The following is a 17,941-nucleotide window of genomic DNA, read 5'->3' on the forward strand; positions in this document are numbered from 1 at the left end:
ATTGATCACATTCATTTTGTAGGGTGGCTTATGCTGTTGGGAAAAAGGAAAAGCCACCGTTTCTTCCCCCTGAACCCTCATCGTCTTCTGAGGAAGAGGATCCTGTGCCCGATGAGCTGCTATGCTTGATCTGTAAAGACATGATGAACGATGCTGTTGTAATACCGTGCTGTGGGAATAGCTACTGTGATGAATGTGAGTTAATTTCATGGAACAGTTCATTAAAGGGTGTCAGCAACCATCAAAATTATGCTTTTCCAAAACACACCAAGATAATGATTTGTCAGACTGCTTGTCGTTGTAATCTGATAAAGGGACACTATGTTCACCCAGACTGATCTCAATGAAGTGTCTGAGTGCAGTGTCCCTGTCCTCTTAAACCTGCAATGTAAAACATTATAGCTTTAGAGAAACTGCAATGATTATATTGCAGGGTTAAGACTGCCTCTATTGACAGTCTAGCAGACAGCCACTAGAAGCACTCTCTGATGTTTCACAGTTTAAAGGACCACTATAGTGCCAGGAAAACATACTCGTTTTCCTGGCACTATAGTGCCCTGAGGGTGCCCCCACCCTCAGGGTCCCCCTCCCGCCTGGCTCTGGGGAGAGGAAAGGGGTTAAAACTTGCCTTTCTCCAGCGCCGGGCGGGGAGCTCTCCTCCTCCGATCCTCCCATTTGGCTGAATGCGCACGCGCGGCAAGAGCTGCGCGCGCATTCAGCCGGTCTCATAGGAAAGCATTATCAATGCTTTCCTATGGACGCTTGCGTGCTCTCACTGTGATTTTCGCAGTGAGAATCACGCAAGCGCCTCTAGCGACTGTCAGTGGACAGCCACTAGAGGATTTGAGGGCTGGATTAACCCATTTATAAACCTAGCAGTTTCTCTGAAACTGCTAGGTTTATAAAAAAAAAAATGGGTTAACCCTAGCTGGACCAGGCACTGGTCTGGGTGCCTAGAGTGGTCCTTTAACTCTGTGAAATGACACTAAACGTCTAAATAGGAAAGCATTGATTCAATGTTTAGTGCTGGAATAAGGTGCTTATATTTTATTTTTATTTTTTAATCCTAGAACAGTAGCATTGGCAGAGGAACGCTGTAGTGTTAGGAAAGTTTTATTGCGAATTTGTCACAAACCAACCACTGTATCACTCCCAAGATATTGATTTAAAGGGTTACTCCAACCTCCATGACCTCTGCTTTTAGAAGTGGAAATGGTGCAAGTAAGCTGTATGTGCAGCCTTTCTGCTTGAAACACTGCCTATATGGAGAAGTCTTTGAATATGTGCCTGTCTAGTAAAACCGGGACACGTGGCTAGTGAACTTGAATGTCTGTTCCGCACAGATTAATGTGAGTTCTGTGCACAAAAATGTCCTCCATTAGCAAGCGTTGTGCACTGGCGACACATGTAATCTGATTATTCTTCTTCATGCCTCATCTTATCCGCCCCCTACCCTCTTTGCAGCACTGGTATCCTCCCTTCTTCCTCTCCAAGCACTTGGATTGGGTGTAACGGTGAGGGTTGTTGTGGCGAGATTAGTTCTTGCCCGCACATGCAGGATTGGATTCAATGCTTCTCTATCATAAGAAGTTGATTGGTGGGTTGCATTGCTGGCCAGACATCAGGCTGAACTTGATACTGTATTCAAGCTGAGTTTTAACTTTATTTTACACATTTTAAGATTAAACAAACAAACTTGGGAGGCGGCTCCATGTGACAAGTGCCCAATAGGGCATTATAAACCGAAAAAAAATGATTAAAAAGTTATTGGAGTAACCCTTTAAGGCTACCAACAATTAACAGTATTAAACCGTGTTGACCTGTTGAAACTTTAAGACCAAATGCCTCTTCAATTTTAGATTGTCAGTCCTTACAGATAAAATAGTATGAGTTTTGAACATGTAACAAAGTGACTCATTTTGAGGGGAATATATATTGCTGCAAATCGGCATCTTCTCCACAAGCATATGACATAAACCTTTGTCAGATTTGTGGAATATGTAATTTTGCACTCAACAATAATTTTATTCATGAAAAGGTTCAAATCAAACCCCAGAGTGATACCGAATAGCTTTTTTTTTTTTTTTTTTTTTAATGGTATCACCAATTCATGTTGTGTTTTACATGAACTACTTACTCACAAGAACCTGAAAGGGCTAAGTGCAAAATGATTTGCCTTCCCTGCATCTTCCATTAAAAAGACTATAGTTGTAGATAGCAGTATTTGTGACCTGTGTATCTAATGAACTCTTTTCCCTGCAGGTATTCGCTCTGCCCTACTTGACTCTGATGATCATACCTGCCCAACATGCCACCAGACAGAGGTTTCCCCGGATGCTTTAATCGCCAACAAATTTTTACGTCAGGTATGTAGGTCAGCATGCACATGTTATTGACACCAATTTATTTACAGTCCTAATCAAATGAACCATTTTAGAGCACACAGGGCAGTATATTCGTGATGATTTGTTTTATTTCTTGCTTCATTTTACTTTCCCCCCTTGGCACATAAATGGTGCTTTTAGCACAGTTTTTCTTGGACGTTTGTTAAATGGTATTTTATGTACACCTTTAGCATGGGTTAACAAATAGTAGATTCAAGCTGTGGAAATCCCATGATGCTTTGCCAGCTGTAAAGCTACAATTGATCTAGGTGGTTTAGACAACATAGTACAGTGATACTAGAGGGTTTCTTATGTCATTCTCTATTTATTATATATTTTATTTAAATGAGGAATCACTCTACTTGTCTGTTAATTAAAGGGAAAATAAAGATATAGCTTTAGATTTTTCCCTGTTTTTGAATTCTTGATGTTTATTTCAGGCTGTAAACAATTTTAAGAATGAAACCGGTTACTCAAAGAGGATCCGCAAGCAACAGTCTGCACCTCCTGCAAAACAGTCCCAAGCTGCTCCACCTGCACGCAACACACAACAGTCTTCACGCACAATGCCATCGCGACAGCAGGACCCTCTCATTGCTCCTGCAACTACTGCACCAGTTGTTAATCAGACCCCTCCCAGCACTGTTCCGAGCCGCCAGTCTGCTGCACCTAGCACTGTACCAGCCAACCCTCCACCATTGTCTGCATCTCCTGCAGACTCCACACCTTCACTGCCATTACCTGTCCACAAGGAGAGAGTAAAAACAGAACCTGTATATCAGTAAGTCTTAATCATCTAATATATCTTCTCTGAGGATCCTTGAATAGCAATTGTCTCATCCTCCATTTTAGCACAACCTTAAAGCTATTTAAAAGGTATACATTGAGCTAAAATTATTTTAACATTTTTTATAGGTTTTTTTTAACTTATTTTGCCTTTAATTTTGCAACGCCAGACATACAGCACCTCTTGCACACGTTTAGATCATTGCTAGAGAAAATGTAGATCGCTCATCCATGCTTATGGCCTTTCTCTGTTAGATGCCAATACCAGTGCTCCTGAGGCATCATAGAACAGCAAAACATGGTGTAGCAGAAGTATATTTTTGTTTACTTGCTTAGGCTGCATTATTCGCCACAATATATTCTGCAATACCGTTTAAAGGCCTGAATGTACAAGAGACTGTCACTTATCTGGAAGTGACCATGTTCAGCTGTAAGCTGTAAGTGGATTCTTATACTAAAGTTCTTCGGGTTTTTTTTCTTGACTTACACCTCTTATCATGGTCAGCATCTTGATGAGATGGTGACAGTTGCATTTTTTCATGGTGTTTTTTATTTTATTTTTACTATGTTGTTTTTCTGTGTGTGTGTGTAAAATTTATTCTTACATTTATTTTTATCTTTATCCCTGCCTCATCCAGCAATCAGGACAAAATTGGCTCCCGTTCTAGCACGGTTCCTGCCATCCCGGTTACATCATCCAGCTGCTTAAACCCTGTGACCAGTAACTCACTTCTTGGAGATAAGGTAAATCTGTGCTCTTGTTACTTGTCACTTTCTCACCATGCCCCTTGAAGTGGAATTTAATACAACTTTGTGTTTCAGGGATATCATGTACCGGTTCTTAGTCAATTGCCTTCCCTTGCTCACTGCCATCCTGCACCAAGTAAGTATTTTATTTAAGGAGTAGTGATACTGATATTGATTCATCCAACCTATGGTTCTAGTAGAGATAGGGTTCTAATAGTTCTGCAAAACATACTTTATACTGTTCCTCTGTATTTACAAGCTATCAGTAACCCTCAAAGCATAGATTCCACACTAGGATACCTGACAGCATTCTTTGAAATACCATTGTATTAATTTTGTTTTCATTAAGTTTTTAGAAACCATATTTAAAGCTGCTGTTTGTTTGAATTTTTGCAGCACCACTCTTGAGGACCAATATCCCCAGACCATCTGGACCAAGACCCCTTATGGGCTGGGAAGGGTATGTATCTTCTATTGTTTGTCACTGATGTGATGCTCATAAAATTATTAAAAACCTATGGCTGTATGTTATGTTTGCATTTATAAACTGTCTGCAGTTTGGCTAACCTAGAGACTGGGCACTGATACTTTGGTTTGTACATATTATTAGCTTAGAGCTACAGTATTTGTTGACCAAACCATAGTGATAAAGATTAGGATGGAAAACTGTCAAAAGTCAACTCTACTATCTCTTACTTGACAGAGATCAGTTATGTAGATTAGCCTTTTGATTTGCTTTAATCCCTGGTTTTGATTTGGTGTGTGGGGTTATACATAAAGTCCCATCTTTAAATGTGGAGCACTTTGCTGAAGAAGTGCTCTCCCTACCGCAGAACTTACTGATTTTATAACATTGCATGCACAGGTCCATCAATACGGTTTCAAAATTTTTACGTCTGTGAATTTGGGATACTTTCTGATATAATCTTTTACATATTTTCAGTCCAAGTCGTGGACGCCATCCTCACAACGACCGTCCTCTTAGAAATCAGGGTCCTTCCATGGTATCATCGGGACCGGTGTATGTCCATCCACCTCCTCCTTTGTTTCCACCACCTCCTCCTCACGGTCTTCCACTGCCCCCAGGAGCTCCTCCACCACAATTCCCACCTCAATTTCCTCCTGGTCAGCCCCCAGGTGCGGGTTATAATGTTCCTCCTCCTGGTTTTGCTTCAGTGTCTCAAACAGTATCTGCACCTTGGGCTCCTGCAACAATACAAGGAGCACATAGCAATGCTCTTTCAGCAACAAACTTAGTAAACCCACCGCTGTCCAAAGAGGAGTTCTACAGAGAGCAACGTCGACTTAAAGAAGAGTAAGTCCATCTAGTATTAATAAGCATATTTGTTGATTTCCATTTAATCCCTTTCATTCACCTTGTTTGACAGCACTACAAGATTAATAAGAAGTGTCACTTTGATTACCTATCCCCTTTATTGAACAATGTGTGGGTGTGGGGTCTAAAATACAATTAAAATTTAACAAATCCACACCAATGTGTGTAGCTTTGTCCTGAAATTTAGCACCTCCATCTTGATTCCCTGTAAGCCATTTTTCTAAACGGTCATTGAACATAGTAATTGGAGGTGGTAAACAAAAACAATGCAATCTGTGTCCTTGTGCCAGGACTGAATGAGATAGTGATGTCAATTGCAAAATCTTTTTATATACATGTAAATGTAAACAGCGAATAACATGAACAAAACAGTAAAAAAAATTAACATTTCATGGGACGCTACAGTCACCCAGACCACTGCAACTCAATGAAGTGATCAGGGTGCCATGACCCTGTCCTTTTAACCATGCAAAGTAAAACATTGCTGTTTTTTAGAAACTGTTTGCCTTAGAGTGTTAAATCCACGTCTAGTGGCTGTCTTACTGACAACCACTAGAGCAGGCTTCTCCAAACTCCGGCCCTCCAGATGTTGCTGAACTACAACTCCCATGATTCTATTAATGAAATAGATGGGCTGAGAATCATGGTAGTTGTAGTTCAGCAACGTCTGGAGGGCCGAAGTTTGGAGAAGCCTGCACTGGAGGCATTGAGTAAAACTTGGTCACATGATGCAGAAATCCATAGGAATACATTAAATACATACTTTCTTATGGGGAAATTTGGTTGTGTGTGCATCACTTATGGCACTTGGTATCAAGTCCCCAATGCTTCTCTGAGAAGCACTGAGTTGGACGATCGCTGAAGGAGGCCACGCCTCCTCAATGGCATTGCATAAGACTTTTTTTTTTATAATTTCTATAAAACATGAACATTACTAGGGACAGAGGCACTATAGCGTTAAGCATGCAGGTTTGTGTTAACTCAGTGTTTTTTGTTTTGTTTTTCTTGTGTGACATTTCCTTTATAATAGTTGAGAAAGTTAGTTAGATTTTGCATCTTTTTCCTCATTACATCCACATATAATTAACATGGGTGTTTCTCTATTGCAGAGAAAAAAAGAAATCTAAACTTGACGAGTTTACAAATGACTTTGCCAAGGAACTACTTGAATATCGTAAAATACAGAAAGAGCGCAAACGATCTTACTCCAGGTAAGAGAGCGGGGGAGTGATTCGTTTTTAAAGGGAAGTAAAAAAATAAATAATTTCAAGTTGTATTAATCCACTTCTATTTGGTTGGGGTAATATATATATGGAAAATAAGGAATGGGAGAAAGGCGCACTCTTGAGTTCATAAGGAATAACTACTGTATATTATATGCAAAATATTTATTATATTGCTGGTTGAATCTGTGGATATCGGAGACCAATATTTGGTCAAAATAACTTTGAAATATATTACCTTTTGGAACACTCTTCAGTCATTTGCAATGATTCCTATTAGAGTTTATTTAGTCTTAGATTGTTAAATGTAAAGATTCCCAATATAAGGGATTTCAAATGTAATAAAGAGGGCAAATTAGCTCAGCCAGTGGTGGCATCTATATGACCATTTTGCAAAACAGTCAGTTTCTTTAAAACTTTTTTTTTTTTAGGTCAAAATCTCCATACAGCGGCTCATCTTACTCCAAAAGCTCCTCCTATTCCAGATCAAGATCCAACTCTTCAAGGTCACCTTCTTACTCCCGATCCTATAGCCGGTCACGCTCTCGTTCTTACTCAAGATCACCTTACCAGAGGAAGGTTTCCTCAAAGGGTCGCGCTCACCGCTCTAAATCCCGGTCTCGTGGATATCAACATTCCAGATCCAAGTCCCCATACAGACGGTACAATTCACGCTCCAAAACACCTCCCCATAGACCCCCGTCACCAAACAAAAGAGTAGTTCCTCTAATGGAAAGTGACCGGGAATATTGTAATAGATATCGTGAAATGCCTCCCTATGACATCAAGGCTTTATATGGTCGTCAACCAGACTTAAGAGATCCCTATGAAAGACAACGATTTAGAGAGTGGGAGAGAAAGTACATAGACTGGTATGAAAAATATTGTAAAGGGGTCACAATGAATGCTATGCCACGACAGAGGTCCCCTGTGAACCGGGAGAATTATTCACCAAATCGCTTCCCTGTTCCTCCACAAGCACGTAGGGATAATTCTCCATACAACCGAGGCCGAAGAGAAGATTATCCTCCTTTGTTACCACACCGTGGTCGTCCTCTTGCAGGGTCCTATCAAGAGAAAATGCTTCCACGTGAACCTCCTCATGGCATGAAGGATGCAAACAAATTGAAAGAAAAAGAAGTAATGAACCCACCTTTAGACTCTAAAGGAAACAAACACAAAAAACATCGAAAGAAGAGGAAAGGGGAGGAAAATGAAGGCTTCACCAAGCCAGATATAGACAACCCCCGGAAACACAGAGATCCAAATGCAGTAGATGGTAAAAGAAATGAACCCTTCTTTGTGCCCACAAGCAAAGATGATGCTACCCCAGTAAGGGACGAGCCAATGGATGCAGAGTCCATTGCTCTTAAAGCTCTTGCTGCAAAGGACAAACGAGAGAAGGCCAAGGTAAAACCAGAGAAAACAAAACATAAGCTTGATGGTAACTTGCCTAAAAAGGAAACCACCTCAACCTCCAAGGTAGTCAAAATCGAAAAAGTAGTAGTTGATGTTGAGAAGGAAAAACTTGCTGGTGTTGAACCACCAACCAAGAAGCCAAAAGATGAGACACAAAAACCTGACAATGTCAAAAAGGATGATAAAACTGCTTTGCTGCCACGCAAAGTGCAACTTAAAGTGGTAAAGCAAAATCCAGATGATAAACAGGTGACAAAAGATGATAAACAGGTGACAAAAGATGATAAAAGCAAGAAGGAGCCCTCAAAAGATGTAAAGCAAGAGAAACCCATCGTCAAAGAGGAGAAGTCAAAGAAGGTTATAGATAAATCCAAAGTAAGCGAGGTCAAGCAAGAGAAACGAAAAAGGAAAGTGGATGAGAAGGTCCCAGGAAAGGAACAGGACAAAACCACAGTAGAAACCAGCGAGCCCCCCAAACCTTCCACCTCAAAAGTTAAGTCTGAAGTAGAGATTAAAAATCCTGAAAAGGTACCTGAAAATGAGAAGCCTACTGTTAAAAAAATTAAACTCAACCGTGAAACTGGAAAGAAAATAGCCACTGCTGATACCTCTGCAGTGGCTGAGGAGGCTGAGGAGAAAAAGATGCCTTCTGCTGTGACCAAGTCAAAACTAGAACGGGTGAAGGGCAAAGTACGGAGAAAAGTCACTGTTCAAGATGGATCTGGCTCCACCTTGGTGGATTATACCAGGTGAGAGATGGCATTTATGATTACTTGTGACCATTTGATAGTTCCATGAGTGTGTTTCAGAGGTGGTCTTCAGAATTACAAGCAAGCAATAGGAATTGATCTGTGAATTGACCAAATATTGAAGATATGTAGAAAAATAATAAACTGTTTTGTGACTGACTAGGTTGGCCACAGACCAACATGTATTAGTAACAGTACATGTTGATGTCTTTTATGCACACTTTTCAGCCAAAAAAAAAGGGATCAAATGTCAAGCATTTCTGTTAAAATAAATAAATAATAGATTTAGACAGTTGCCTCACTCTGCATGCTGAAAAAGCAGTTGCATATAATTTTTTTTTTTTTTTCATATTTGCCAGTTTCTTATTTTTTTATGCTTTCAACATCCATTCCGGGGGGGAGGCAGGGCACTGATCTACACCAATCCGTGCCCTATCCCTAGGATTGCTGGAAAGGGGCATTGAGACATGCCCAACAGATTCCAACATGTGCAGTTGGAAGGTCTCTTCACCTTGCAACATCCTGACAGGGAGAAGAGGGAGAGTAGGGTCAGTGTGATCATGCAGAGCATACTGCTGTGTCTGGTTTTTCACTCCTGCACAGCACAATGATGCTCCTTTTTCTGCCATTAGTGATGTGGTCTGGAAGTGAGATGGGTAAGTAAGAAACTCCCCTAGCTGAGAGGTGTGCTCAAAATTGCAATCTGACCAAGTTTATAAAAACCTATTACACACTTTTCAAAGTTTCTCAGCCTTTATGTTGGTTCTATATTTGTTTAAATGCGTTTTTAAGTGCCGTTTTAATGACGATTTGGACCTGTAGTGGTGGGTAAACACCAATGACTTCCACTGAAAAATTGGCCACATAAAATGTTCAATAAATCCCATGTGTAATACCCTGGTTAATGCATTTACTAATGTAAATGTGGCTTTATGGAGGCGGTTTGAACAGAGGGGTGCTTAAGGATAACGTATGTAAATGTTACTCTGGCTTTATCCCCTCTTCATTGAATGCATCATATATCACAGAGAGGCATCATGTATTCAGTGTAAAATATCAAACACTATAGTCACTCAGACCACTTCAGCTCATTGAAGTGCTCTGGGTGCAGTGACCCTGCCCGTAGTCCTGAAGTAATTACATTGCAGGGTTAAGACTTCCTGGTGGTTATGCAACTTTTGGTTGCCTAAATGATGCTAGATGTCGTATCGCTCTGTGTAAGGACATCCAGCATCACTTAAATTCCTATAGGAAATGCGTGCACTGGGGATGAAGTATGTATCTGTATGTTTGCTGGGGATGAAGTATGTGTCTGCGTGTGCTGGGGATGAAATGTGTCTGTGTGTGTGTGTGCACTGCTGCAAATACACTTATCGCTACACTGTCTATGTATTTGTATGTGTATCAGTGTGTCTGTGCAACTGTATGTATGTCAGTATGTGTATCAAACACTGACACGCATACTGATGTACAGACATGCTGCACACACATTACCCACACAGTTAAACACAGATGCATTACACATAGATGCACACACACACATTACCTGCACAGAGATACACCCACTACACACACATTTAAAATTAAGCCAGTTTATTGCCTGCTGTGGCTGGTGGGAGTTGGGAGCCTGCTCTCCTGATCCAGCCCCATCTTCGCGGCTCTTGCCTCCTCCCACGCGGCTATGTCAGTGAGCTGGAGGAAGTTATACACTGTCACTTCCTCCCAGCTTTCCCTGCAATTATGAAGGCCGGGCACCTCCTTGCACATATCCATCAGGTGGCCCTAAGGGCATGGGCCACCTGATAGACCTTCGGAACCCCTGTTTTAGATGATGACAGGGGTCTATGGACAGGCCGGCCTTAATTGATTGACAGGCCTTTCCTATAGAAGGGCATATAATGCACATTAGCGCCGAACCAGGACCAAGGGAGATCGGAATGGAATCATTTAAGTACAGTAAGGGTTTATTAATCCTTACACAGCTGGTGGGCCATGGGGAAATATATTGCTAGGAATACAGCTTTGTGTTTCTAGCACTGTAGTATCCCTTTAAAATGTATTCACCTCCATTCAAGCTGCACCATGTCCTGAGCTTTGTGGGTGTTACTCTTCATATTACACCCATCTCTGGTCTGCCTTCTGTGATATGCCATGCTTGTGAATACTCCCAAGCCTCCTCCATGATGCTAACGCCCTTTAAGTGTCACATATGCTTATCAAATTTATGGCAGATGGGTGATAGAATTCCTGCATGGAATGTGTCAGAGGCTCTACATAAATGTTTTTGGTATCTTCGTTCAAGAAGCACATAACTACTACAGCCCCGCCAATTTTAGAATGATTTGACTTATTACCTTGAGTTCCACCAGGTGTTGCACCTCCTCTCCAGTACTTCAGTCCGAGAGCCTGAAGCGCTCTACTTGAGCTAAGTTTAACTTGGATCATAGACTAAGGGTGATTAGCTGATGGCTCTCCTTCAGACGTAGTAGAGGGAAGAAGTGGCAACCAGCAGGTCCTCGAGTGAAAAGTCGAACCATTCTAAAAGGGTTTGAGTACTTACAATGGACAATGCCACGGCACTGTAACCACTATAGTGGATATAGTGCTTGCAGTGTTTCTTTAAAAAAAAATTACTCTTGCATAATGGTTTTGGGTTCCATGGCAGTCTTTGCTACTTAGATGCCTAGCACTGTGAATATTGTAAGCTTTTTGCTTTAACCCCTTAAGGACACATGACATGTGTGACGTGTCATGATTCCCTTTTATTCCAGAAGTTTGGTCCTTATGGGGTTAAAACAGGAATGCTCTGTGTGCTAGTTAGCATATAGTTTAAGTGTTGGTGTATTCTTTGAGGCCATCTTACAGTTGGGAAAAAAAAAAAAAGGACTGGACGACTTTAGGCATGCTAGCGGTGACTTTACAATCTGAGGATAAGTTTGTTCAACTCATAATTGCAGTATCCTAATTTAAAAGGTAGACTTAACACAAGGTAATCTTAGTTTTTTATTTTGGGGGGCGAGGAGTTACTTGTTTTCCAAATAAAATGTACGCTTTCCTGTTAATTTTCTGAATACAAGAAAGCCATTTTAGGTATTTTTTGATAATGATGATTCTAATACTTTGTCAATATTCCTTTTGTAGCACAAGTTCCACTGGAGGAAGTCCCATACGAAAGGGAGAAGATAAACTAGATACCAAGAGAACAGTCATCAAGACAATGGAGGAATATAATAATGATATCACTGTGCCTGCAGAAGATGTAATTGTAATGGTTAAGATTCCCCAGTCAAAATGGGACAAAGACGATTTTGAGTCTGAAGATGATGAGGCTAAGGATGCGCCGACTTTACCTTGTGCTGGAAAGCCGATGAGTGTGATAACAAAGCCTCTGTCTTCTGTTATTCTTGTTGATAAGGAAACTAGTTTATTAGAGAAGCCAAAATCGACCCGGGAACAAGGAGATGAGGGCTCACCACTTGATGCCAAAACTTCAAAAGAATCCTCAGTTTCCCACACCAAGAGCAGGCTCAGTGGTAAAGATAGCCCTGTTGATGTGAAGGAAACGTCTAACAAAAGAAAAGGAAGTTCCCAGGCTGACAGCAGCTCTGACCGGTCAGGTCAGCACTCTTCTAAAGAGAGGTCATCTGAGAAACCAGATTCTAGCAGAGGCTCTTCTAGTCGAGATTTCACTCCTAACCGTGATAAAAAGTCTGAGCGTTCAGACAGCAGGGATCGAAAGCTGGATCATGAAAGCAAATCTAGGGATAAAAAACAGGAACATGAAGCCCGGGACAAAAAAATAGACTATGACAAAGAAAAGGATAAAAAGGTTGAGAATGACAATAAAGAACGAGACCGCAGGCTAGAACACGAAGGCAAGGAAAAGAAGCCAGAGTATGATAGCCGGGATCAAAGCAGTTCAAAGAGGCGAGATGATAGAAGAAAGGACTCCCCTATTAGAGATACATCCTCAAGTTCCCAGAAATCTAGACCCAGGGATATACAGACTGAAACCTCTAGGAAAGGTACAGGTGAAATAAAAAGTAGCCACAGCCCTTCACGGGAGCGGAAAGTAAAAGGCGATATAAAGGCTCCTGATGCTAAACGGGCACGTGTTGATCAAAAGCCATCAGAAAAATCCAGTACAAAAGAAAAGGAAAGGACCGTGTACAAATCAAAGGGTGCAGAGGAAACCAGTGATAACGTTTGTTCGAACACTAGACATACTTCACCAGACACACAAACTGACAAAGATGTTGGTGAAAAAGACTCCCACAAAGCAAAGGTTCCTCAGAACCCCTCAACACGACTGTCAACTGACCTCACGCGAGAGACCGATGAGGCTGCTTTTGTGCCTGATTATAATGAGAGTGACAGTGAATCCTCTGTAAAACAGGAAGCAACCACATCCCAGGAACCTCAGGAAAACAAAAATAAGGACAGTGAAAGCACGGGCATTATGGAACCAGTTGACACAACTGGCCTGCCTGCCACGAATCCAAGCAGCCCAAGTGAGAGCCGCAGCCCCAGCCCAGTTGATTCACAAACTCACAGCCGCAGCAGTAGTGTGAGCTCTGTGGGGAGTCAGGACAGCAAAAAAAGAAAGCGGAAAAAGGAAAAGAAAAAACACAAAAAGCACAAAAAACACAAGAAGCATAAGAAGCATGCAGGTAATGAATCAGAGACTGAAAAAACAGAAAAGAGTCAGAAACACAAACACAAGAAGAAAAAGTCCAAGAAGAGCAAAGATAAGGAAACGGAGAAGGAGGAGGTTAAAGCCAAACCACCAGTAACTGAGTGAACTTCTCGAGCCCATCACCTCAATAAAGCAAAAGCCTTTCCTGTGTCCAAATGTATTATTTGTTCCACTGAAATGTAAACAAAGGAGCTATGTAAATACTGGGAAACTGTGCCACACTTAATATATTGATTTGACTTTTACATCAGAGCTTTATAAAGTGATTGTTTTTGTACGGAACTGTGTGTTGTAAACATATTGCATTTTTTTCCCCCTTCTAATTTTCTGGGTGTTTTGCATCTGTCCATCAGCTTGGGTGGAATTTAAATACTGTGAAAATCTTGCCCAATTGCCCTCCCCTACGAATGTTAATTGCCTGGTAATTAGGAACATGCACTGCCCTAAAGTTTTGGCTTGACTGAACAGAAGAACTGGTAAAATGACTGTCCTGTTATGTCAATTTTATTTATTTTTTTGTCACCAAATAACCAAACTACTTAATTTACAGTTCATTTACAACAACCGTGGAAATTATACACGGTAACCCATGTAATACAGCATTGGGGCATTTGAAAGGATAAAACAACCCTGGTATTAATATTGCAGCATTTCCATTATCCAAAATCCATCCGTGCAGTCAGCACTATCATACAGGGTATATTGTAAATGTTAGAAAGTCACTACTTAACTGCTCATATAAACTGTAAATTGGCAACCAAATGTCAAAACAGAGGCCTAGCTTGAGCTTAAAATGTTTTATAACCTCTTATAGTGAGCTGGGGATTTCCAACATTTATATTTTCCACTTAGAAAACCAAATGTTTTGGGTTTTTTTTTTTTGTTTTTCCCTCTCACCCTGCCAAATGCAAGCAGAAGATTGGAAATTAAACCCATAAATATATTTTTTTCAGGGTTATTCATTTGAGTCTGAATTGTCTGAAATTGTAATTGAATTTTAAGTTTTAGATCAGAATTGCTGAATTGAAGAGTTTTCAGTATGGCTGCTTAAACTTACAATTCACATTGAATTCCTGCCAATTCACAATATATTGAATATCCTTGCAAGTCACATTTTACAATATTCTGTATACTGTTGCTCTTATAAGCACAATGTAAGTATCCCAAAACAGAAAATAACATTTGCTGCTTCTGTCGAGTAGATTCCGCACACTGCATTAGCTAATGTTTTATTCAAAAATTGCCTAGCTTTTACAAATATGCTTGCCAACTTCAACATTTACACAAATGTAAAAAGGTGGCTTTTGAAAACGTGTTCTGTTCATTTTAAGACCGTTCTCATGTAAATCTTCTATTATGCCATTTTCTGTCCTAAAAGATTGCTTGGTGAGTGCTCTCTAAACAGATGTTATGTCTGTCTTTTCACGGAATAATTTTACAAGAGAGCAAAAAAAATTAATAAATAGGCTTTGCTGCTTGAAAATTAGTATGGCTGCCCTCGAGAAGCCCATTTTCCTTTCTTACTTGAGGACACTCCAGTTTTTCTTTTTACAGTTTGGATTTTTGGCAAACCCTGGGCCTGAGTGTTCATTACACAGTTCAGAATGTTGCACATAATTAAAACACTGTGTTATCCTATGCAAAACCTCTAGCAATACACACAGGAGAGTGTTTGTTTGCATTTTGATCATAATAGCGAGACTTGCAGCAGGTTCAAATACAACAGTATGCATCATTTCCCAGGATTCCTAGAATACACAGTCAGCTTTTCCATTGGCTCTGCTGTCCACGTATAACTTATTGCAGTGAAAGATTTTTATTTTTTTTTGTTAACTGTGAGTGTACACATTATGCCATGAGTTGTGGTGAGCTGGTGGCAACCTACTTGCAATATTTTAGATCCATTCACAGTTGTAAACTGCTTAAGCCTAAATTTACAAATCAAATGTTTAATGCCAAAATATGGAGAATAAGGCAATGAAAGAAAGTAATCACTTTAACATTTTGGGGGAGCATTGCTTTTATAAAAGATTATATGTTGGCTACTAAACTACATTTTAATACACCAATGCAGGCTGATTTGCTACCTAAATTTTTTTTTTGTTTGTTTTTTTTTTTTATCATCTTTGGCTTGAGCTATCGTGTCCTTTTAAGTTTATTTGTACTTTCTGTATTTTTCAGTGATAAAGTACACTATTCAAACCGTTATAAAACAAAAAGAAAAATGTCAGCTAGAGATTGTATCGGCCATATTGGAATGGGATTCGCTCATGATTGAGTCACAGAGGCACTCTCGCTTTTCATTGGCTGTTGTACTATCAGATATGTCATACAACAGCTGATGGAAGGGACTGCCTGTTTAGTGAAGGGGGTGCAGTTCTGCTCTTAACAGTGATCTTTGCCAAAATTTAGAAACCATATATATTTAAGCAGTAAATATCCAGTGACACTGAGCAATGTTCAAACTAATCTGTGCCTGGAACCTTTGAAGACAGAAACAGGGCAGTTTTTTTTGTGTTTTTTTTTTGTTTGTTTTAACTGATAATTTTCGCTGGCAGTTGGCACTATGCAGTGATGGCGTACAACGCGATATGCCCCTTGTCTGAAATATAACATTCTGTGCACATATAAAACAGGCAACCCTACCTCAAGTGATGTAAAAAATATTTTCCCCTTCTTGTAAATAAATGATAATTGAACTAACTTGTCTATTCTGGATTAAATTAGAGAATTGTGTGCTTTAAAATTATATATTTCATACATGAAAAACTGATTGTTTGCGTAACGGCTGAACCAAAACATAAAAAAAGACAAAACAATGCTTGTGGAACAATGTGTTCCTTTGTTTGAGATGTATCTTTACTATAGTCTTTGTATTAACCATAATTTGGGCTGGAACTCCAGTAATTGCCTACATCCATAAAGAGTCATTTGGAGCGAATATATAATGTATTGTTCAATGAAAATGTGGCCTGACCATGCTTGTTATTCAAGAAGAAAAATTAAAGCCCATTAGTAAGAATGTAGTGATTTATGGCATGCATATTGTATTCTGCCATAAGGCTTGGAACATGTAGTTTAAAAGACAAAAGATAGTGGTTTAAGTCAGCGTAGGGGAGAAATGCCATGTGACTGGCAAAATAGCAGAGTATGAGAAATGTCCTAGTTCACTGTCATTGACCTAAACATTTAAAGTCCCACATTAGTCATAATTTTTTCTCTTATTTCATTTTATAATTTTTCAAATTGAGGCTGCAAAAAAAATGTTATATATGTAATTTTTTTTTTTGGTATGGTTAAAGATTTACTCCAAGCACATTATTAAAAGTTGTTACGGTCTCTGGAGTTTGTGTGTGAAGCATTTCACTATGAAATGTTGCACATTCCTAGTTTTACCCCCTTTGCTGCCGCAGGTGTAACTCCATCTCTGGCATAGTCATATTTCTATGCACACAGTTGCATTCATTGGCAGACAGCTGACACTCTCAGCCAGCGAATGTCCACAGCCTCTGGCATGTACAGCTCCGAAGAAGCTCGATGCACCTCAGTAGATTAGTCAAGGACGCTCAGTGCCCAGCAGGGACCCACCCAAGAGGGCATTCTGTTGCCCCATTAGTGTTGATGGGGGCCAGGGACTTCCTGGCATAACTACAGCGGGCTGTATGGAATAACTCTATGAAATAACCCACTGAAATAATTAAGAAAAAAATTCTAACTAGCTATATACCATGTCCCAGTGATATCAAATTATTGGTTTCATGTTATGTGTTTGTTTTTATCAAGCATATCTCGGCTGTAGTCTGGGAAAAGGTTCAAGTTCAGTTATTCTAGTTTCTGCTCTTTTAGTGTAAATGTATACACCACACAATTTTGTCACTTCAAAGTGGCTTTTGTCATCTATTTGACCACTGTGCTTACATGATTTAGAATGGGTTGTAGACGATGAGTCGATTCTTTATACATACCTGTTAAGGCTTATTTCAGATTTTCTACAATAAATAAAAATTACACCTGACTTATCACCATTTGTAAGACCAAAGTGTAAAATCTAAAACGTGGCAAAATGTCCTTTAAAGCCCTTGAATCCAGGCTTGTGTGGAGTAGTTATTAATTCTAGGACCATGAAGATAACAGAATTGTACATTTCTCTGCATTGCTTCTCTAATCCTAGCCCCGTAGGTTAGTCATGTCCAACCAGTGGTAAAATATATGGTTCCAAAATAAAACGCGAATGCTTATTTTCAATAAGCCCTCCCAGCTAGGCTTCAAAAACAACACGACCTTGCAGTGAGAAGTTGATAGAGGTTGCAAACAAATAAAAAAGATTTGAGAATTAAAAGATGTTTTCAAAATGTCTTTTGTACTGAACTATAGAAACTAAATTGGAAGGTCTGACTATTTATATGGTAAGTCTTGTTAGCTTCATTGTAAACCTTTGCAATTTTACTTTATAAAAGTCCATTTATATTTCAGACATACATTGGGCAAGGTTTATTGGTATATGTCCACACACATTACATTTCCAGGCGCAAGAGAGGAACCAAGAACAAGCAAAAAAAAAAAAAAAATATCTGTCTCAGACTCCGTGCTGGTGGCTATGG

At 39.9% G+C, this 17,941-nt stretch overlaps 1 protein-coding gene across 2 annotated transcripts in view; it reads left to right on the forward strand.

Annotated features, from left to right (window-relative positions):
• The window catches only part of RBBP6 (RB binding protein 6, ubiquitin ligase), a 34,945-nt gene extending 21,323 nt beyond the window's left edge, over window positions 1–13,622 (forward strand). For both annotated transcript variants that reach the window (XM_063430527.1, XM_063430528.1), the window contains exons 8-17: window positions 23–195; window positions 2,263–2,366; window positions 2,825–3,165; window positions 3,809–3,914; window positions 3,993–4,053; window positions 4,314–4,377; window positions 4,861–5,232; window positions 6,363–6,464; window positions 6,908–8,644; window positions 11,786–13,622. In XM_063430527.1, coding sequence (XP_063286597.1) covers window positions 23–195; window positions 2,263–2,366; window positions 2,825–3,165; window positions 3,809–3,914; window positions 3,993–4,053; window positions 4,314–4,377; window positions 4,861–5,232; window positions 6,363–6,464; window positions 6,908–8,644; window positions 11,786–13,445 — 4,720 coding nt within the window. In that variant the 3' untranslated portion in view covers window positions 13,446–13,622. The remainder of the gene's footprint in view (window positions 1–22; window positions 196–2,262; window positions 2,367–2,824; window positions 3,166–3,808; window positions 3,915–3,992; window positions 4,054–4,313; window positions 4,378–4,860; window positions 5,233–6,362; window positions 6,465–6,907; window positions 8,645–11,785) is intronic.
• The last annotated feature ends 4,319 nt before the right edge of the window (window positions 13,623–17,941 follow it).

Source organism: Pelobates fuscus, chromosome 8 (genome assembly GCF_036172605.1).
Source record: "Pelobates fuscus isolate aPelFus1 chromosome 8, aPelFus1.pri, whole genome shotgun sequence".
In the NCBI taxonomy this organism is placed as follows: domain Eukaryota; kingdom Metazoa; phylum Chordata; class Amphibia; order Anura; family Pelobatidae; genus Pelobates; species Pelobates fuscus.